The sequence below is a fragment of the Neolamprologus multifasciatus genome, chromosome 3 (genome assembly GCF_963576455.1).
Source record: "Neolamprologus multifasciatus chromosome 3, fNeoMul1.2, whole genome shotgun sequence".
NCBI classification, from domain to species: Eukaryota; Metazoa; Chordata; class Actinopteri; order Cichliformes; family Cichlidae; genus Neolamprologus; species Neolamprologus multifasciatus.
This window is the reverse complement of record NC_140441.1, coordinates 26,219,778-26,242,653: the sequence shown is the minus strand read 5'-3', so window position 1 is coordinate 26,242,653 and position 22,876 is coordinate 26,219,778. Positions and strand designations below refer to the sequence as shown.

General features: G+C 40.1%; 3 protein-coding genes across 3 annotated transcripts; 1 reads left to right on the top strand and 2 right to left on the bottom strand.

Annotated features, from left to right (window-relative positions):
• Positions 1-11,567: 11,567 nt before the first annotated feature.
• LOC146522298 (Fc receptor-like protein 5) lies at positions 11,568-17,701 on the bottom strand. Its single transcript, XM_085153699.1, has 11 exons — positions 17,501-17,701; positions 15,694-15,729; positions 15,314-15,580; positions 14,512-14,778; positions 14,111-14,389; positions 12,768-13,046; positions 12,575-12,691; positions 12,346-12,414; positions 12,136-12,186; positions 11,973-12,038; positions 11,568-11,870 (listed from the first exon to the last, which is right to left on the bottom strand). Exons 1-11 carry the CDS (start codon positions 17,535-17,537, stop codon positions 11,794-11,796), a joined length of 1,545 nt encoding a protein of 514 aa, XP_085009825.1. The 5' UTR covers positions 17,538-17,701; the 3' UTR covers positions 11,568-11,793.
• Positions 17,702-17,909: 208 nt separating this feature from the next.
• LOC146522297 (transcription factor Adf-1-like) lies at positions 17,910-19,016 on the top strand. The gene is made up of 2 exons (XM_085153731.1): positions 17,910-18,252; positions 18,391-19,016. Exons 1-2 carry the CDS (start codon positions 18,123-18,125, stop codon positions 18,660-18,662), a joined length of 402 nt encoding a protein of 133 aa, XP_085009857.1. The 5' UTR covers positions 17,910-18,122; the 3' UTR covers positions 18,663-19,016.
• Positions 19,017-20,424: 1,408 nt separating this feature from the next.
• Positions 20,425-21,761, bottom strand: LOC146522296 (uncharacterized). The gene is made up of 2 exons (XM_085153730.1): positions 21,241-21,761; positions 20,425-20,680 (listed from the first exon to the last, which is right to left on the bottom strand). The coding sequence occupies exons 1-2, from the start codon at positions 21,591-21,593 to the stop codon at positions 20,554-20,556; spliced, it is 480 nt and encodes a 159-aa protein (XP_085009856.1). The 5' UTR covers positions 21,594-21,761; the 3' UTR covers positions 20,425-20,553.
• Between the last annotated feature and the right edge of the window lie 1,115 nt (positions 21,762-22,876).

The window sequence follows — 22,876 nt, the reverse complement described above, 5'->3', positions numbered from 1 at the left end:
AATCAGCACTGAGCTGTGATTGACAGTGGAAAATTGTTGGAGTAGTAACTGTGGTTTAGGGATGAGTTCTGGCCCAAAGCACAGGATTTTAAGGATCTTGTGGCAAGAGTGGAGTGGGAGATTGACAGGTGGATTGGGTGATACTGGGTGACATCTGCAGTGATATGGATGCAGGACCAGTGTGTTGTGGTGAAGTCAGAACTGAGTGTGAAAGTGAAGCTGTCGGTTGGCAGGTTGATTTATCTTCCTACCCTTGTGTGGTCACAAGCTCTGGGTAGTGACGGAGAGAATGAGAAGGAAGACATTAGCGGTTCATTAGAGGTTCCCAGTCAGAGTTGCATGATCTCCACACTGGTAAGGCACATTCTCTGTAGCTCCTCTCCCTGTCTTATAAGTTTAAGTTTGGTGTTGCTTTACTAAGTGTTAGTTTTTAGAGCTAAATGTCCCCAAAGTGCTTTTGATTACTTTTAAAGGGAAAAATAGTAATTGAATCTGACTTTTATCCATTATAACACCTATTTATGTGTTTTTCACCTGTGCTAAACAGGGATGAAGAGAGGCCTGCTGCTGTGTGTTTCCCTGATTGTGGTGCTGCATTTAGTCTTTTAGAGTTTGTAGAGATTTTGTTTTATGTGTATAATGAGTTTGTCATCTAAAGCTGCAAATAAATAGTATTTTCAGCCATGTTGGGAAAATTTACTCTTGTATCTATAGGTTATTTGTAATTGATCCATCTTAGCGGGGATTTAAATATTATAAGTGATTATAGTTTGTTTTTGAGTATACTTCCTCATCGTATAAGAGGTGGGTTGAGTATCCAAAAATTGTACTCAAGTAAGGGTAGCATTACTTTAAAATATTATTACTCAAGTAAAAGTGAAAAGTAGTTGTCAAAAAAGTTACTCAAGAGTAAAAATGTACTTGGTGAAAAGACTACTCAAGTAGCGAGTAACTGTTTGAAATGTCCAATTTATTTTATAAATAAATGCTATCAGACAAACAGAAATAAATAAATATACAAATTTTGCCATTTTCAAAAGGAATATATGTAAAAAGATCAACAAAATAAGGCACAACAATTCTAATTTCCAGATTTCAGTTTTTCACAACTGTGTGCATTTATTTCTGCATTTTTAGCAAAAATGTGCCATTTCTTCACTCAGTGAAGTGATGGTTAAGCTTCAGCAGCAGTTTGCTCTCAATGTTCTTTCTGTGAAGCTGTAACTGTTTAGCAGTGAAGAGGAGTCCTGCATGACTAAGAAGTCCTTCACCAGCTTCAGATGCATGAAGAGCTGTATTGACTTTGATCGACAGCTTCTTGATGTGAGGAACACCATGCAATAGATCCACACCTCCAGTGAATGGACATGAAAGGTACCTCTCCAGCTCCCCTGCTTCTGGCTTTACTGACCCCATGGATCCATCATCTTCGTTGAATAGGCCGCTGTTTCTGCTGGCCTCATCCAGCTCTGTGTATAGGTGATGTCTGATGAAGTGGAGACCTGTGGAAAGATGTAAGGTTTTCAAAAGAATTAGGTCTGGTCATTATAGTGCTGTATACACTGCCAAGCTGCGGATGTTTGTTTGGAGCTAGCCTCCAAAAGCTGACCATACACTGTGCGATTTTTGGCCCATTTTGAGCCGATTTTTCAGTCGCGCAACCGTTTTGGGGATCGGCTCAAGTTTTGCCTTAATCGTGTGTGCATCGTGTAGTATACATGGGGTAACGAAAAGCAGTTAACACCTCACGACCAGCTCCCAATCATCAATCGTATGGTCGCATGATAATCAAACCTGTTTGAAATCCTGTCACCCCTCAACGCAGCCTCTCACACTGCGCACGCACAAACACAGAAATGAAAGAGAAAAGGTGGAGCAGCACGGCAGTGCAGCGTGTGATCTGGACACAAGAGATGGAGGCACAACTTGTAGGATGAGGCAAGCTCATCCGAGTATGTAAGCGTAGAGCTGCCACACAGGCAAAAGAAAAATAGAGCTATATAACGTTATAACGTGAAAAGTTTATTGTTCTAACAATATACTTTTCATGTTCGTACAATATAATATTTATATTGTACGAACATGATAATTATGTATATTGTAATAATGTGATAGTGTATTGTACAAACATGAAAAGTATATTGTTAGAACAATAAACGTTTCATGTTATAACGTGATATAGCTTTTAGAGGCTTTTCAATGTGGCCTCACAAAATTATCACGACTACAACAACCATGAAAAGAGCTGGATGGACTTTGCTGCTCAATCACAGCTGCCTGGTCAATGTTTTTCATTAGTAATTTAGCAAAGTTGATGGTGTGTGTGTGAGTGAGTGAAAGACACAAAGAGGGAGAGCGAGAGACAGATTTTGTATGATAAGCTTCATGTTATGGACGCACAGTTTGAGCACTCAGGTCGCATCAGAGCATCAGGCCGTATAGTGTGAGACCCTGCATCGTGACCTATGAACTTCTAACCCCTGAGATTTAATTGTACAGTTTGAGCAGGAGCTGAATAACGTGACTGAAAAAAATCACACAGTGTTTGCCCAGCTTAATGCAGACTGTTTAAACTAAACAAGCTGCTGTTTCACATAATAAACCCTGTCAGCCGCAGTATTGCCTTCTGTTTTAACAGTTAAAGCAGTAGAGACGCGCTGTTTGCATGTGCGTGGAACTCTAGCGTCATTAACTAGGCTAGCTGTTAGCTTATAGGCTAACCAGCGAGCAGTTAACAGGACAGCCGAAGCTGCACAAAACACCCACAAACTTGTCTCACTACAACGTAGCACCGAAAACAAGACTTGCAGCTCGAGCTCGACTAGGGTTGCCAACTCCCTGAGAAATAAATAAGGGACACCTCGTGGCCAGGGCCGGGCGACCCAGTTGTCTTCACCCTTCCCAGTGTGGTGAATTTTTTAGCTCTTTTTTGTGTGTGAAATTATTTTTTTAACCATTTGACTTCAATTTGATTTAAGTAGATGCGTATTCTTTGTGATATCAACACATGGGAAACAAAAATCATTTAGCCATTTATTTTTAGCTCAAAATGACAACATTAACACAATAAAACAGGTCTCTTTCTTAAACATAAGTCTGTCATGCTTAACTTTTGAGAATAAAAGTAAATCTTTCTTTAAAAGAACTCTGTCCTGCTTAACTTAAAATTATATAAATTAATAGAAAACAATAGAAAGAAAAATATTCTTGTAACAGTGCACATTTGTGGGCCAAAAGTGCGAAAAGTACACTGTGCGATTGTTGTCCCATTTTGAGCCGATTTTTGAGTCGTGCGACCAATTTGGTGATCGGCCCGATTTTGGCCTTCATCGTGCATCGTGTAGTATACGTGGGGTAACGAGAAGCGATTAACACCTCACCACCAGCTCCCGATCATCAATCGCTCATGAGGGTGTCACCGCAGCCGCTCACACTGCTCACGTGCAAACACGTAAACGTCGGTGAAAAAGACGGAGCAGCACGGCTGTGCAGCGTGTGATCTGGACACAAGCGATGGAGGCACAACTTGTAGAACTTTGGAAAGCTCATCCGAGCCTTTTCGATGTGGCATCACCAAATTATCACGACCACAACAACCGTGAAAATAGTTGGATTTACATTGCTGCTCAATCACAGCTGCCTGATCAATGTTTTTCATTAGCAATTTAGCAAAGTTGATGGCGGTGTGTGTCTGTGTGAGTGAAAGACAGAGAGGGAGAGCGAGCGACAGAATTTCTGTTATAACCTTCATTTTATGGAGGCACAGTGTGACTCAGGTCGCATCAGAGCATCGGGCGGTATAGTGTGAGACCGTGCATCGTGACCTACGAACTTATAACCCCTGCGAGCCAATCGTGCAGTTTGAAAATCGCACAGTGTTTGCCCAGCTTCAGGTGTACTGTCGTCTGAGACTTGCACCGCAGTGTCGGCGTTTGTTTCCCTGTTGGCCATGCTTTTTGTTGTGGTCATCTGTTGTCTTCCGGTATTTTCTCCGCAAGCGACCTTTCCTCAACCAATGAGATGAGCGGTAATCTGAATTGTCATACTCGAATTGTCATAAGTGTGCTGTCAGCTCATTGGTCACAAAGCAGGAGCGGGGCTGGGAATTATGTTTTCAAACAAAGCGTTAATTACATTAAAACTTATAGACTACTTTTGATTCTCACTGTATTACGGGACAAAGTTCGTCCCTTTTCAGCTCAATACGGGACGTGTACTTTTGTTTCTAAATACGGGACGATTCCGTTTTTTAAGGGACGGTTGGCAACCCTAAGCTCGACACAGCTGCTGTAACATAAGACTGACATCCAGCTAACCACAGCTAAAAAGATATTTAGAGAAAACTTACCGTTTCCTCAGGTTACACGAGTTGAGTTGTTTCACGCTGAAAAGTTGGTTTGTTTTGGCTCTCACTGAAGACACCGACACTGAAGACATAGCTGTTCTTTTGTACTGCTTTTAAGCGAAACATCCTTTGTATGTGAGGAAAATGCTGTTCATCCTCTTCAGCTCTAGCGTAGACGACTGGCTCTGCCATGTTTTCATGTTTCTTCTTTCCGTGTGTCCCGTACTTTGAAATGCTTGGACCGCTCTGCCCGCCACAGTTTCAAACTGGTCATGTGACTGCATGGCCAAATCTCATTGGTAAAAAAGTTACTGGAAACTCCACTGGCGGCATGTTAACTAATGTGTTAAACTAATTATTTTTTTAAAAAGTAACGAGTCAAATTTTGCAAATGTAGTGGAGTAAAAGTACCGTTTCTTCTTCACAAATGTACTCAAGTAAAAGTAAAAAGTATCGTGCAAAAAAGGTACTTTAAAAGTTCATTTAAAAAGAAAACTTACTCAAGTAAATGTAACGGAGTAAATGTAACTCGTTACTACTCACCTCTGCGTATCATGCAGGATGTTAACTCGCATCCAACTGGTCTGTGTGTTTCTTCATATGGGACATTCCTTCTGGTTCTTAGTTTGATTATTATTCATGATGTTATTTATTTATTTATTTATTTCAAAAGTATCAATGTATCAATTCTTATGTTCTTAGCCTCTCGTTTGTTTCCTTCTGTTTCGAGTTTGCATGTTAGAGTCTGTTGTACCTCTTGTTTACCTTTTCTATTTGTTTCTGACTTGTGGAGAGGTTCTCCGCCAGGTGGACACCCAGGAATTTGTTGTTCTTGATGACCTCCACAGAGAATCCATTGGCATTAAGTTGGCGGTGATCTCTCTGTGCTCTCCTGAACTCAAAATTTATCTCTTTTGTTTTGTCCATGTTCAGAGACAGGTTGTTGACTCTACACCAGTCCGTTAGCTGTTGCACCTCCTCTCTGTGTACTGACTCATTGTTCTTGCTGATGAGACCCACCACAGTCGTGTCATTGGTAAACTTGATGAGGTGGTTCGAACTGTGCATTGCTGCACAATCGTGAGTCAGCAGAGTAAACAGCAGTGGGCTGAGCCCTGAGGGGCTCCAGTGCTCAGTGTGGTGGTGTTGGAGATGCTGTTGCTGTTGTTGTTGGTGGTTGAGGCCCGTTGGGACAACAGCAGTGCTCAGGGAGAGGTTGAAGATGTCGGTGAGGACATATGTCAGCTGGTCTGCACATTCCCTGAGCACTCTACCAGGAATTTTATCTGGATATGTGGGTTAACTCTGCAAAGAATTTTCCTCACATCAGCAGAGGTCAGACAGAGAACCTGGTCGTTATGACGGGGGTTGGACTTCCTCACCAGCACATCATTCTGGGGATCAAACCATGCGCTGCGTGTCACCGCAGTCCTGAAAGTGGCTGCAGATTTTTCTGCCATGCGCGCGCTTCGATGCTTTGATGGTTTGAGACAGTTTGGCCCTCGCTGTTCCCAGGGCCCCATTGTCACCTGCTCTGAAGGCAGAGTCTTGAATCCTTAGCAGGTCACACACTTCTGCAGTCATCCACTCTTTCTGGTTGGTCCGTATAATAATATCCCTGGAGTAAGTGACATCATCGATGCACTTCCTGATGTAGCTGGTCACAGATGATGTGTACTACTCCAAGTTGGTCCAGTCGCCATTTGTTGTAGCCTCCCTGAACATGTTCCAGTTAGTGTGCTCAAAACAGTCCTGGAGAGCAGAGAGAGCTCAATAAGGCCAAGTTCCCACCTGTCTCAGAACCAGTTTGGAGTGTCTGATGAGCAGTCTGTATGCCGGAATTAGCATAATAGACCAGTGGACTGAGTGTCCGAGGTGGCGGCGGGGCTTCGCTCTCTCCGCGCTGGGAATGTTTGTGTAAACAAGATCCAGCATGTTTTACCCCCCGTGGCAAAGTCAACGTGTTGATGGAATTTTGGAAGGACTGACTTGAGATTTGCGTGATTGAAATCTCCGGCGATAATAAACAGTCCATCAGAGTGTGAGTTCGGGAGCTCACTGATCAGCTCGCAGAGCGCCTCCTTAGTATTAGCGCTGGGTGGGATGTACACTGCTGTAATGAGCACAACAGTGAATTCTCAAGCTCGATAAAAAGGTCTGCATCTAACAGTCATAGGCTACGTCCACATGTACCCGGGTATTTTTGAAACACAGATTTTTCTATGCGTTTGCACCTTTCGTCCACACGTAAACGGCTTTTTCAGTTACTGAAAATGGAGATTTTTGAAAACTCCTGCCAGGGTGGAGATTTTCAAAAGTTCTAACTGTATATGTAAGCATTTAAACACTGCAGAGAGTACAATTTATGTGTGAGGAAAAAGTCCACACATAAATTTTACTCTCTGCAATGTTTAAATGCTTACATATACACACACAGTTTCTGTCCCTCCACACAGAGGACTCAGTTCTGCTTCTGGGCGTCATCTTTATTTACTCTTTCCCACCCAGGCTTCTAGACTTCTGATTGGCCAACATTTCAACACGGTTAGGAATATATCAAAACCTGTTGCTTCGTTTCTGCGTTAAAGTGTGGGCGGTTTTTTTTTTTTTAAACGAAAAACGGAAAATCTCAGTTTTGAAAAATACCCGTGTACGTGTGGACGTAGCCATAAACTCTACCAGTGATGAGCAGTAATTACAAGCAAGCATAGCGTTCTTGCACCATTTCAAGCTGATGTAGACACACAAGCCACCACCCTGAGTCTTACCGCACAGAGCTGCATTTCTGTCGGCACAAAATGTGGTGAGTCCATGTAGCTGAACGGCGGCGTCCGGGACTCTGTCACTGAGCCATGTTTCTGTGAAAACAAGGACGCAGCAGTCTCTAAATTCCTGCTGTGTGGTCAGCTGGAGTCGGATGTAGTCCAGTTTATTGTCCAGTGAGCAGATGTTTGAGAGCAAGATGGATGGAAGAGCCGGTCGGCTTGGATTTGCTTTTAGTTTTGCACGGGCCCCGCCCCGCATGCTGCGCTTCCGCTTCCTCACACACCGCTTTTGGCGAGCCGTCCTCCAGCATCAGGTGACGCCGAGGACTGAGGGCCTGGTTTCGGTAGCGACCCAAGGACGCTCAGCGCTTTCAGCAGTTCCGGGTCAGTTTTTGTGTGATGCTTGTAATTTAGAAGTGTTTGCCATTGGTAAACCCGAACACCGATTATTCTCGTTGTGGTGTCCATGTGGCTCAGAGGTCACGATAAAAAGGCGATAGAAAGAACACAAAAACGGCACTGTTTGGTCCAGAGTGGTCGCTGCGTGCTGTTGCCGCACCGCCATCTCACATCTCATCTGTTTGTAATAATAATACTTGTAAACTTGTAATAATTCTACTTGTTCCCACTGTGTTCCCCATCTGTTTCTACTTGCCTCATATCCTCTTGTAGTTATTGTCTCAGTCTTCCGTCGCTTTTTCAGTTTTCTGTCTCTGTTGTGTATTTGCTCTTGTTACCCAGATACTTAGCTGTGTGTATTCTAGTGTTCCCTGGATCATTACAACACTTGTGTGTTCATAAGTCAGTTTTCCTAGTTTTGATTCCTTTTGGACTTTTTAAACCTGACAGCAATAAAAACTTGTCCTATTTTGATTTTTTCTACAGATGAAGCTCTGTACAGTTTGTAATCTGTCCACTTAAATATGTTTTGTCTGTGGATATAGTTTCATTATTCCTCATCCTGAACAGAACTCATCGAGTGGGCAGCATCGTTCCTCTTTTTAGTAGTCCTGTCAGCAATTTTTCTTTTCGTTTATAAAAATAGAACTTCCAAGCAAATTGTTCCTGTGGGGTACTGTGTGTTTCCCCGTCCTTCACTCGTGTATGTTCATTTGAAGAGGAAAAACCTTCCACGGGACTCCGATATGAAAATATACAAACAGAAATATAATTCAGAGCATGTAAATTGTCTTACAGGCGTAATCAGGTCTAAGTTATTCTCAACAACAAACAAACTACGGTAGGAAAACCGTGTGGCTCTGCAGCGTCTTGCCTCTGCTATGCTTCCCCCCCCCCACCACCGTGTGCACTTATTTGCATAAATCCATGATGCATAGATTTAAAGTATAAACCTAGTCTTTAAAGTGAACATATTCAAAGTTTTACTTTACTAAGCAAAAACACAATAAAATAATTTTATAATAATAATAATAATATTTTATTAATAATTTTCACTATAAACATGAATTTACTTATTAAATTACTAATTACCCAAAATAAGTTTAACAGCAAATATAAATTGAACTATATTAACCTGGCTCCCACACTGTGTGTCCTGCTGTGTAGACTTGCCTTTCTCAAGCTTAACATAGTTTCCTTGTATTTCTCTTCACTTATTACAGCAGTTCTGGTGAAATCACACTTCTTAGGCTGACTAAGGCTGCACAGAAAACGTGACATAGCAGGAGATCAGGGACTGTCATGGTGCTGCGTCTTTAGACCCAGCTTTAAGTTACAGACCAAGATTCATATTCTTCAGTATCCTGAGTAATTGGGCCTAATTTTTGCTTCATACATTTATGATACCATATAATGTTTTTGTGTTTACACCATCAGGCTATAGATAACAGAAGCATCATCACTTTAACTTCATGAAGCTTTTGATTCTTCTTCTCTTTCTTTAGAAATGTTATTACATTTAATTTCATCCATGATTGCTGTTGTTCAAACTCACACTCATACTAATGACAAATTGCAGAGTCTGTCAGTATTGTAGCACTGACTTTACTGTGAACAAAGTAACAGGTTCAGTGATCTTGGTTAAAGTTCAAGTTCAATGACAAATTTAATTAAATGTACTATATTTTATAATTCAGTTGAGTATTTGAACAGGGATCATACATTTTTGCTGTCGGTCACTGAAGACTCACCTAATACAGTTATAGAGACAGTATTACTGTTCTTTATATAATGTGAGCTCTTCCTGTGACCAGCGCACTGTTATTCACCACTGTAACCTGTAGATAAAATTTGAAATGTATAGTCGTTGTAATCGCTGAAAAATTCTCGACCATCCTTGTTGGTTTTGTATTCCCAGTCAGTGTCTTCTCCTTCATTCATGTCACACTTGAAGGTAACAAACTCTCCAATGAAAAAAATGGACCAGCTGGGTTCAATAGTTAGCACAGCATCTAGAATCCAACACAACCACAAAGTTAACAATCTGAAACACTTTTATGTACTATTCAAGGCACAACATGTATTTATATTCATAAAATGATAAATATAGTGGTAAAAAAAATAATAAAAAAAATGCAAAGTGCTTAAGACTGAAACAGTAGTTCATATTCTTCAGTATCCTGAGTAATTGGGCCTAATTTTTGCTTCATACATTTATGATACCATATAATGTTTTTGTGTTTACACCATCAGGCTATAGTTTAGTTCTTGGTCATAGTTTGTTTATGTTCTGCTTCAGTTTAATCTTTCTTCTGTGTCATGGATTCAGCCAGACGCCTCCAGAAAGACCCTTTATATTGGTTCTGATTAGTATTAAGCATGATTAACTATCACCAACCTACTTAACACTCACACATGATGACAGGCCACAGACTTCCACACTCTTATCTTCACCACATTCCTGCAGCCAGCCTCACACACAGAGACTAATATGTTGAGGTTGGAGGTGAATGATGCCAGTGCAGGCGAAATCCAGACATTAAAACAATTTTCATTGATCAAACTAGGTTTTCTTGTTCATCCTATTAATTAGGGTCATACTTCAATTAGAATAAAGCATGATTAATTATTTGGAGAATAGCATATAGATAAACATATAGATGTTAAATCCTCGTACTCCACTTTTGAGAGTGTGTTTCACATACCTTGTTAAGTCTTTGTCTCTGTGGTAGGTGTTCGTTACTCCGTTTTCTTTTGGTAACCTTTTTCTTATATGTTAGTGGTCAGCTTTACTTTCCCCATCGTTTCCCCAGTTAGTCCCAGCTGTTCTTCCACCTGTTTCCTCTTCCTATGTTACCTTTTATGCATTTATTGTTTGAGTCTCGCCTTGTTTCTTGCCTCTTTGGTTGTGTCTTCTGTCTGTTCTGTTTTGTTCTGTGAGTCACAGAGAATAAAACCAAGATTTTTTTTTCGAAGTTTATTACCATGTTCTGCATTTAAGGTCCTGCTCTGTCTGCCACACAGTCATCATATGACAGAAACAGTAAACGGATTGTTCTCTTTCTTTAACCCTTTAAAGCCGGTTGGAGTGGGCACACTCGGTTTTGCATAACTATTTTTAAATCCCTGTAGAATCAGAGCCACGTAAGCTAGCGCAATAAGTTTTTTCCCATATGAAACCGGAGGAGTTGTACTTACATCTTATGCCATCAGCTTGTCCTAAGTCACGGTTTCCATCCACATATAGCTTTGCAAAAACTGCATAAAAAGCACTTGCAACAACAAAAACATAATATTCCAGAAACACGCTTTGCCGATCCGATCAGCTGTTCGTAACACTTCCCACATTGAAAAAAGACGTCAGCGCGGACATCGCATGTCCGACATGACCTGCCCGAAACCGGAAGTGACGTCATTTTTCACGGAAAATGTAGTTTTTTACTTGTAGGCCTTAAAAGCCTATACTGGTGTTTTTATAAGTCATGTTTGACTTTATACTTTTCTGAATAGTTCCTGGGATGCTTAGAACTCAAATTGCACTGCTTTAAACACTTTATTTTGATGCACATGCTGTTTTCTTTGCAAATTTGCATTATAAGATTGTTTTTCGTTTTTCCTGCAGTGTATAAAAATTGGTGTATCTCAAAAATAAAACTATGAAGACAATTCATAAAATAAAATTCCTGTTGTTGTAAACAGGAAATATATGTACAAAACCAAAAACAAATTTCAGTTTTTTTTGTAGTTTATTGCATTTTTTTGCAATTAATGTAGTTACTATGGACTTAATGCATGCATATTATTAAAATATGGGCTATAACAGTTGTATTGATGTATAGCAACTTAAAATACTCCCAAAATGGCACTACAGCATGTAAAAATATAAAATAAGCTCTGGCGGACTTGGTTCTATGGTAGGTCTTAAAGGGTTAAAAAAAAGTGGTTAAAAAAAAACAACTAATTTTGACTTATAATGAAACAGATTTAAATAATGAGAAAGCTGATTAAAATGAACATTCACAATAAAATTAGAATATTTACAGTATAAGAAATTTAAAAAAAAATGATGGGAGAAAGAAGTATGTACAGTTATTTCTGCAGAAGTCTCTGGCAGTGTCACTTTATCTGACATGGATGGAGTGCTGCAAGAGTTTGTCTTTTGGCAAGTGCAGCATCACACAGGGTGATCTGCAGGTGGTTCTTGTGGAGTCTTCTTTCTTTTCCATTAAATACATTTTCGGTGCTGGCTCAATCGACAATCACAAAACAGCTAAAGAGCTGCTGTTAAGATTTTAGAGCTGTAGCTGAATTTGGATTGACATTATTGTAGTCAGAGCTCTCCTCTGGGTCACCACGTTGCCCTGTTGAGGTGATCAAATGAAAGCATTTCAAGTGTAATTATTAATGATGATAATTATCAAGGTATTTTCTCATGGTCATCATCTCACATTTTGTGCACTCACTTGTCTTGTTAATGACTTTGAGCTGAATCACAGATGTGACATTGGTGTAATCACCTTCTGCTGGACCTGAAATAATAATCTGATTGACTTTCATGTTAAACACAGTTATTGTATAATCATCCAGCTTCCACAAGCTCTATATTAATGAAAGTGTAAACTTTACCATTTTCAGTGTTTTCACATCTTCTGACTGTCTCATAGACACAACGATCACCTGCAGGTCAGAGAAAATCAGTCACCTCATGTCTGTGATACTAATTTAAACACAAATATTCTTACAAATAACATTTATATTAAAAGCTGCAGCAGATGTAATAAGTACAGTCTTGTTGCAAATAGCATCAGAATATTTGAAACTGCATGAAAAACTAACCATGAAGAAGAGAGGAGTACACTTGCTGCTGATCTTCATCCTGACTGAGCGTCTGCTCATTAGCAGCACCTTTATTAAAAATGTAAAATTAGATGTTTGTTTTATGTTGTTGTGGATTATACATTCTTGTGAACACTTTGCATTTTATGACTCAATGCTGCATCTGTGTATTTAATCATTTAAAATATAAAATATGTAACATTAGAATAAAATAAAATGAAAACCTCACCTTTCAACTTTTTACAGCAATACAACAAGAGCAGGATGAAAATAAAAGTAATTCCAGAAATTGCTCCAATGATCATCAGAACAGGAAATGAAGAGATTTCAGGACTCGAGACATCTACTGTGGAGAAACATAAGTTTAAAACTGAACTTAATTTATAAGTTAAAAAAAGTGTAATAACATATTATAAACTGACCAGTTTTCCCAATCCTGACTGACTGGCTGTCCTCTGTGTAGTAAACTGGGTTTCCTCTTCCTCCTCTGCACCTGTAGAGTCCTTCCTGTGAGACACTGATTTGTCCATTTGAGTGGAAAACTGCATCTTGTGTGGTCAGAGGTTCAGAGGAGTTCTCATCTCTGTACCAGTAGTATTTCCATCCAGATGATGATGGGTTCACAGAGCAGGTCAGGGTCACACTGCCCCCTACTGGAATGTCTCTCATATCAGACGTTATTTGGGCCTTTGGTTGATCTGCTGTTGAGTTTAAACAAAGACAGAAAGAAAATATGAATATATACCCCACACACAGGCTGGGATTACACCGGGGTTTAAACTCCTCTCCAGTTTCCAACAACACATAGGAAGGAATAAGAGCAAACTGAAATGGTATGAGTACTCTTACAGATGCCTATAATGCATTTTATTCTTTTAGTGTTTATATATTTTTTCTGTTTCATTATGATTCTTCTCTGGATTTATAAAAGAGTACCACAACAGAAGACACAGAACTTCTTCCCAATTGAAGTTTATAATTCCCAGACCATGTAGCTGCACAGAGAAATTTGAAATAGAAACACTTTATTTATGAGATTTTTAATTTCAGACTTTCATAAAACATTTTCATTTGTTTAGATTATTTGTTCATCATAAGTTTGCTTTGATTAGCGGATAGTCTTCTTCCTACATGACCAGAAGAAACACATCAACATATTTCTCTGTATCTATAAACTTCCTGTTGCAAAAATACACACTAATATCAAAAAGTCACAAATCACTGTTTGTTCCATCAATACAACAAAATGCAATGATTTATCTACCACTGCTCATGCAAAGTTCTTAAATAAAGTCTTTGAAAGCATCAATTTCCTGACGAAAAGAGAAAGAAGAAAAATCTTCAACAGTAATGCAACTGAACAAGGAAAATATTGCATTACTTCTTGTAACACCATTAATCACAAAGACATGGTTAATATACTACATCTTCACCCCACACATTTAGTCCACTTTGTATTTCCGCAGAAATCACCTCAGTGTTTGTTTGTAATAATAATTTTTCCCCCTGGTCAGTTTTTTTTCAGTTTTTGTATTTCTGTCATTATTGTCCTCAGGTGATGGAGCAGCAGGTCAGCATTGGCGTCTCTATACCAGCTGAAAGTTCATGACACAAAGTGGTGACAAACTGTCTACAATGAGGCTACTATCAGCTGCAGCTCTATGTCTCACTAACAATGTAACATGCTTTGTAGACCATTGAATTCATCCTGTGCTGACCATTATGACATTTGTCAAATGGAGATCACACAACAAACATGACTTACTTGATGCTGACAATGTGAAGGCTTCACTCCACTCTGTTGAAGAATATGAGTCATCTCTGCGTCGACTCTTACACATGTAGTCTCCACTGCTGGACTCAGAAACTCTGACTGTCACATCATTATTGTGTGTCCACTGTGTGGGTGTCCTGGGTCCTCTCCATTCATACTCCCACTCAGTGGTTTCACCTCCTTCCTGCACCTCACATGTCAGAGTGATCGTCTCACCTCTGAATATCTGAGGCCAGTTGGGTCGTTGTTTTACAACAACTTTATTGGAAACTGTTTACACATATTAACAGTTGAGATACAAATAGAAACATGAAATCAACACAGAAAACTTTACATTGTATGTTTGATAATCATGAGTGAATGTATATTTTAAACTAAATTACTGAACTCACAGGTTATCTCAATGGTGACATCATCACTTATATCAGTGTAGTAAACTGGGTTTCCTCTTGTTCCTCTGCAGCGGTAGATTCCTCCTTGAGATACTCTGATATCTCTGTTTTGTTGATCTCTGATTTTACCTTCAGAGGTTGTTTGAGTTCGTCTGAACCACTCATATTTCCATCCATCAGAGCTCTGCACAGAGCAGGTCAGTGCCACACTGCCCCCTACTGGTATGATTGTTGTTCCTGCTGTCAGTGTGGCCCTGGGTTTATCTGCTGTTATGAAAAAGGAAGAAAAATAAATATGTGTAATTTATTATAATGACATACGAACACTGAAATACAATACAGTATATATTTTTAGTTGTTGATCTCTAAATAAACACAGCATTAATGTTTGTCCATTCTCTGGCCTGAGGAAGTCAAAATGAATGTAACCTAATACAGTTCACTGTTGAAGGAAACACAATGATGGGTTAAGAGGAATCTTCCAAATTTTTGGTTTAGATAACAGAAACATCTTCACTTTAACTTCATGAAGCTTTTGATTCTTCTTCTCTTTCTTTAGAAATGTTATTAAATTAAATTTCATCCTTTGCTGTTGTTCAAACTCACACTCATACTAATGACAAATTGCAGAGTCTGTGAGTATTGTAACACTGTCTTTACTATGAACGAAGTAACAGGTACAGTGGCCCTGGTTAAAGTTCAAGTTCAATGACAAATTGAATTAAATGTACTATATTTTATAATTCAGCTGAGTTATTGAACAGGGATCATACATTTACGTTGTCGGTCACTTAAGACTTACCTAATACAGTTATAGAGACAGTATTACTGTTCTTTGTATCACGTGAGCTCACCCTGATACCAGTGCACTGATATTCACCACTGTGACGTGTAGATGTAATTTCAAATTTGGAGTCTTTGTTTGGCCTGTAGGGCACAAATTCTCGACCGTCCTTCTTGATTTCGTAATACCAGTCAGTGTCTCTTCCTTCATTCATGTCACATTTGAAGGTAACAACCTCTCCAATGAAAAAACTGGACCAGTTGGGTTCAATAGTTAGCACAGCATCTAAAATCCAACACAACCACAAAGTTAACAATCGGAAACACTTTTATGTACTATTCAAGGCACAACATGTATTTATATTCATAAAATGAAAATAGTGAAAAATGTTCAGTCACCTTGAGCGTGTCCAGTGCAAAGAAGCGTACAGAGCACTACAATAAAGACAGAAATTTCAGAGATTAAAAAAGTAGTGACACTCAATCCAGTCATGATGTCTACTTATGAGATATTTGAATGTCTACGGAGCTCGGTAAGAAAGCAACTAGACCTCTTTAAATTCCTTGAAGATTTTTCACCGCTCATTCAAGAAGCTTCTTCAGTTCTAAAACACTGTGTGAGTTGTCCCTTAAGATCATTAATTCACTATTGCTCATGTGCCTCATCACATGAGCTAAGGTATAAATAACACTGTGGTCATTATCACCAGAGGTTTCCATTTATTTATTTTTTTTCTTATTTTTTCTGTCCTGTCTGGCAGCTTTTGCAATCTGAATGCACTGTTGTGCCAAACACATTTTCTTTTCCCAAGGTCAGCTCTATAAATTTTCTACAGGATCCTCTTGTTCAGGGTTTATCTGTTTATTTCTTCATTTCTATTTGTGTTATTTAAAATGATTACATTGTGTAGTATTATTGCTGTATGACAAGGTCTAAGGCAGGACAAGCAGGAGAAAAAAACAAGAGAGGAGGGACAGGGGAAGATGTCAGAGTACAGAGTACAAATAGAAATATATAATGTAACACCAACCTTGCCTCACCCTGGCCTATTGAGGTCACCTGACACGAGATGAGAGGGGGGTTAAGACTCCTGGGAAGGGATCTCAAAACCGTATTGAAGGTGCCGACAGTAAGAGACGCCACCACAGGGGTTTAAATTCCTGGGACTCTCCATCTTTTGGTTTTAGAACTAAAGAAGCCTCTTGGATGAGAGGTGAAATGTCTTCAAGAAACTTCTTAGACACTCAAATATTTTATATTAAGATGTAAAATAAGTCAAATTATCACTGATGGAGAAACAGATGTCACAGTCCTGAGTCGGTGACCCAGTGTTTTGTGTTCCGTGTTACTATTAATCTTTGGTCTCATTGTGGTTTATCATTACTAGTCTTTTGGTGTATGGTTCTCTACTTCTTTAGTTGTTCTTTGTTTTGTGATTTCTAGTTCTTGGGTTTTGTTCCTGTGCCCCTCATGTTTAGTGTAGGTTTAGTTCTGTCTTCATGTTTATTTTCATGTTCCCCAGTCAGTCGTGTCTCATGTTGCAGTTTGTCTCTCCTGTCCCTGTGCTTTGTGTTCCCTCTGTTCAGTGTCAAGATCGTGCCTCTGTGCCTGTCGTGTGTTTCCTGTTTTATTTTGATAGTCTCTGTCCTGTGTCCAGTTTTGCTTCCCTTTTCTCGTTAGGTCTGATTTGTCCCTGCTGTGTTGCCACTTGTTCCCCATCCTCTCGTTGTCCTGCCTGTGTATTTAAGTCCTGTGTGTCTCACTGTCCTTTTTGCCAGGTCGTACCCTCATTATGCTGTGTGTTTCTTTCCTCCCTGTTCCAAGTCAATTCTTAGTTTTCAGTTCCTGGAATATTTTCTAGCGTTGTAGTTTGAGTTTCTAGTTTTGCTTTGAATTTGGATGAGAGGTTTTCCACCGTTAAAGCTTCCGTTTGAGTTTACTCCTCCGTTCAAAAGTCCTGCACCTGGGTCCAACATCCTGCCTGCCACACAGTGAACCATGACAACAAATCTTTCTTGGATAAACTAAAGCAGCTCCACCTACAGACTGAAATTAGAGTCAACCATCAAAACATGTTGATAACAAAACATGAGTCTTCTGATCACATGACCGAAATGGTACAAATGACTGATGCTCTGTTCTTCTTACTAAAACATGTTTATGGATCAGTATTAATCAAACTATAGAAGTCAGTGATGTACTCACAGAATAGGCCCAGCTCACAGAGCAAAGTGGCTCCCATCCTCACATCCAGCAGTGACACGTCTGAAAACTTATACCACTTTCTGTAAAGAGAGAGAGTGAAGCAGCAGCACAGCAGATACCAAAGAACTGTGAAGGAAACAAAGACTTTTTTTTAACTTCTTCTCTCTGCTTCCTTCCTTTTACACAGAAATAGCAACTTAACAAGGTCTGACCACAGCATGTTGTGACATCCTTACGGTGTGTTCACACCGAACGCGATGGACGCGAATAGAGCGTCAGGTTTACATGTAAAGTCAATGGAAAAGCGCGATGACGCGCGATTGCGGGTCCCGCGAAAATTCGGAAGCAGATTTGCGTCGCGAAAACGCCAAAACTCGTGAAACGCGCGTCAGTGTAGCGCGTCTGGCGCGTCTGGCGCGTTTGACTCGCGAATAAAACCACGCGCGTGAGTTTTTGTGTTGCATTTTGTGCATACGCGCGTTTCGCGTCTACCGCTCGAGTTGGAAAAATCTGAACTCCAGCGTCAAATCGCGCCGCGACAACAAATCAGGGGCCTGGTGACGTGGCTCTGACCTAGGTCAAAGGGGCAGATCCAGCCAAAGCCCTTCATTCTTCATTCAGTATGGAGGAAAAGCTAATCAGTGCCGTGGCTAATCACCCGGAGCTGTACGATGCTAGCTACTACTTTTACCGAGACAGGAATAAAAAGGACCTAGCTTGGAGACACATAAGTGAGGAGATCGGGCAACCTGGTAAGTTCATTCCTTCTTTTTAATTTTCAGACTGACCCGATGAACCCGCGCAAAAGCTAGCAAGCCCGCCTACTGTCCCGCTATTTTCCCACTGATGTACAAATACCTTTCCGCTAACAAGATAATGCGTTTATTCAGAGGACATCTGCAGGAGAAAGTGGAAGAGCCTCAGGGACACATATAATAAGGAGAAGAAGGCAGAGAAGGAGAAGAGGAGTGGGTCTGCAGCAGGATCGGGGAGAAGATGGAAGTTCTTCGCGGTCATGGGGTTTCTGGACCCCTTCCTCACCCCGCGGGAGACAAGCGGCAATATGGTGCGGACCGTGGAGAACTTCTCCCCCGAGGACCAGGGACAGCCCGAAGAGGCAGCAGGGGAGTGTCAGTCAGAAGGTATGTTTACATTGAGTTAATGTAGGCAGTTAATTTATGCGTGTTGTCATACAGGAACATATTTTGTTTATTAATAAACAGTATACAGTAGTCCCGCTGTTCATCCGTCACTGCCTCGCCTTTTCGCTGATTTTTTTTATTGCACCGTACAGCTTTCAACTATGCGCATTGCATTCTGCAGCTCAAATGACAAATCTCCTCCGTGTCGTGTCTCCTGCGCTTGCCAAACTTATCATGTTTGGTTTTGATAACCATCACGTCCAATAGAAAAAAACAGCACAAAAACACTCATAACTATGACCCTCATTCGGAAATACACACCTGCACCGGGAGCAAAAAAGGCGCACAAAAGTGGCGCCGCAGACGGAGAAAAAGCGCAGCATAATACTTTTACGTTTTAAAATCGACAAAGGTTTGCACTTTGAGAATCAACTTGTGAGAACTGTGACTACTGTTCATGTGCTGCAATAAATGAGAGACCACTGTATATAATAATAATAATAAGTATATAATAATATAATATTCTCTATGACTATTGTCTTCAACCTATATTAACATTAATAATAATATTAACATTTAATATTGTCTTCATAGAGTCAAGTAATCATGCAGCAGAGTCCTCAGCTGTCTCTTCTCCTGGCTCTCCAGTCCCTGGTCCCTCCACTCCTGCTGCTGCACCCACAGATATGAACATCAAGCACTGACAGCTTTTTACTTGCTTGAATTCCCTTGTGATCACCTTTACTAAATATGTACAACCAATCTGTTTATATCATGTTTTTTTTTCAATTTTGAAAATGAAAATCTAGTAGCAGCCTTCTCATTACTTTGTGTTGTTTTGTGCTGTGTTTTACAGGCCCACAGAGGAGGACAGCTCGAAGGCGGGCGAGGGACGGGTCCCAGGACGGTCCATCGGCGGTGGAGCTGGCCATCCTGGAGTCCCTAAAGAGGCCACGCCCGTCTCCAACTGAACATTTCCTCCTCGGCCTTGTTCCTGCTCTGGAGAGCATGCCGCCTCAGACACGAGAATTCGTGAAATTTCAAATTTATAAATTAGTTTTTGAAAACAGCACAGCTGTGTTAAATTTGGAAACATTGGACCCTAATGATCAGTAGTTTTCTGATGAGGCAGCAGCTCTCCAGGGCAGAAACAATGTTCTTATTTTTCTCCTCCTTCTCCCTGAGGCTCTTCCACTCCAAGCTGGGTCCTTTTTATTCCTGTCTCTCTGTAAATAGTTACATTTCATATATTTATGATAAATGTTTTTGTTAATGAATTTATATTTTTTCAAATAAACATTTATAATGACAAAATGTCTCTGTTCTACTACACAGCAAATATTGGCACCCGACTTGACACAAGTAGAATTTATTTCATATTATACTAATGACAAAACATAATAATACAGTGGGATGCAAAAGTTTGGGCAACATTGTGAAAAGTAATTATTTTCTTGTACAAATCATTGGTTGTCACAATAAAAATAGTCAAATATATCATATAGGAGACACACACAGTGATATTTGAGAAGTGAAATGCAGTTTACAGAAAGTGTGCAATAACTGTTTAAATCAAGCAGGTGCATAAATTGGCAACACAAAAAAAGAGAAATGAAGCCTGGAAGTAAATATTTAGTGTATATCAATGTGTGTGTCTCCTATATGATATATGTAAGTGACATTTTTCATTGTAACAGTGATTCATACAGGAAAATAATGACTATTAATAAGGTTGCCCAAACTTTTGCACCACACTGTATATAGGAACATAGTGAAGACAAGTTATTTAAGAGAGTAAAAAGAGGTTAGTTTATTTTGGAGTAGAGCTCCATTTATTAAGAAAAATTTAAAAAGACAGGAACACTCTTTAGAGGTTTGTGGGTGGCTCTTAAAAGAGCCGTTGTGGGGAAGTCACTCGGACTTCAAACAGGCTACTCCTTTGGTTGCCAAGACACAGCTCCCTCCACCGAGAAGTGAGCCATGAATTTCTCCCTCACCAGGACAGCCTCTCTGGAGGAGTTGTTTGCTGGCAAGGAACCTGGACAAAATTGTTTAAAATGAGTATTATGTGTACTGCAGTTACAAAATACATTATTGAAATTCCAAAATTACAAATTGCAAAACATAAATCTTACATAAAACCTTTTGTAATTATAAGGATAATTACATGATATATATTAGATATAATCTAAAACAGTCTGCGGTGATTATATACAAATATTCAACTATCCCAGAATTAAACCAGGTCTAAATAAAAAGGAGTGAGTATCACTACAAAGGTTAACTCAGTGGTCCTAATGCTACAGTTTGATATCAGCAAACACCGAGCGCATACATTGATATGACACCACAGACATGCTATCATTCAAACACTGATAACAGCATAAATCGAATTAAATCGGGACTTGATGAGACCTTCTGAGTATCACTAGAAATATTATAAACAGTCGTCTCCGTACCACAGTTTGCTATCAGTAAAAACCGAGAGCATTCACTGTTAGCATAGCACGTCCATGTTAGCAGTGTATAAATGGATGGTTTAGCATGTATTAGCACAGGTATCAATAAAGGACTACCGTATTAAATACTTTTACTAACCTCAGGCAGATGGACAGGCGCTCTGCAGGTGGGATTGAGCGCCTGTAGTTGGTGTCTAGGCGGGCGATTCTGGGACCGACCCGGGAAAGCAGGTCCTCAAACTGGCCGAGTGAAAGACGGTGATATCGCTGAAATCGGCCGTCATCCAGGCGCAGCTCCTGGAGCAAATGGTGAAACTCACCAAACTGCTCACGCCTCTGGAGGACCTGATGGACCCAGGTACGGCGAGGGCGTCTTTTACGCCGCTGCTCTGCTCTCCACAGTATATAGAGAAGGGAGACTCTCTCTTCAAGCGCTAACTCGACAGCTGCCATCTTGCAAAGATACCGGTCTGGCACAACTTCCTCCCACATCCCTCCCACATTTCCGGTTCACGCGCGTCAAAATATCATATTTTGAAGCGCGATGGATTTTTCTTGGACACGCGTTGAGACGCGAATGTGCACGCGTCAAATTAGGGGCGTTTGGGGCGTTTTTGTTCGCGTCCATCGCGTTCGGTGTGAACACACCGTTATACTCTCCTGCTGCTGCAGAAACATCAGACACTTTATTACGGTGGCCCCTAGAGACAAAGCATGTACAAACTCCAAAACAAGTACAAAATCCAAAACACATGCAAACTCCAAAACACATGCAAATTCCAAAACACATGCAGATGTAACGGGTGTATTAGAAAATAATTTATATTTCACCAAAGATCCATCCTGCAGTGTTATCTTGCTTTGTCAGTATTGGTTATGTATATGTCTTTATTTATATATGTTTATTTTCTGTATTTATATTTTGGGAGCTTTTATTTTGTTTGTGTGACCTTTGACTTCCCGCAAAGTCACTTCCTGTAGCTGCGCGCTATTTTCCTCAGTCGCCTAGAGGCCCCGCTGAGGAGAGGTGTTCATGCAGAAGTCCAGTAGTGAAGTGAAGTCGCTGTACTGTTTTGTTTTTATTTTAAACAGTTCTGGGAGAATAAATCCATCCAGCTGGCAAAGTGAGAGCTGACTCCTCTGGTCATTCGCACAACACAACGCAGAGAACTAACGGCAATAAGAGTTTAAGGCCAGACCGGCTACACAAACTCCAAAACACATGCAAACTCCAAAACACATGCAAAATACAAAACACATGCAAACTCCAAAACACATGCAAACTCCAAATCACAACGGAAGTGCTCCAGGATGCTAGGGGCAGTGTTGAGCTCGATTTGCAAAATAAACAGCAAGTTTGTTGCAAACACATGGGCTGCATGGGACAGTCTAGTCTCCGTCGTGCTTCCCAGGTTGCCTAGCAACCATGATACTAACCGCTGGAAACGTGTCATACAACTTTGTTTGACAGAAATGAAGGAGAACATATTTTGTTCATTTGTTTGTTTGTTTCTAGAAGATAAGTGATCTGAGGCTGAGACCACAGGACAGTAAAACATGGTTGTTGGGCTTCATTTCTGTACTGAACAGTCATTTAAAATTAGCTGGTAAATAACAATTAGCTAATGTTGTTCATGACACTAAAGTCATATCACTTTGGTTATGTAAATATAATATGGCCAATATTATAGTTATTATATTAATCATTATTAGCTATTACAGCAGTGAACATGAACTCTGTGTCAAATACTGAGCCTCAGTACAGATTCAAGTTG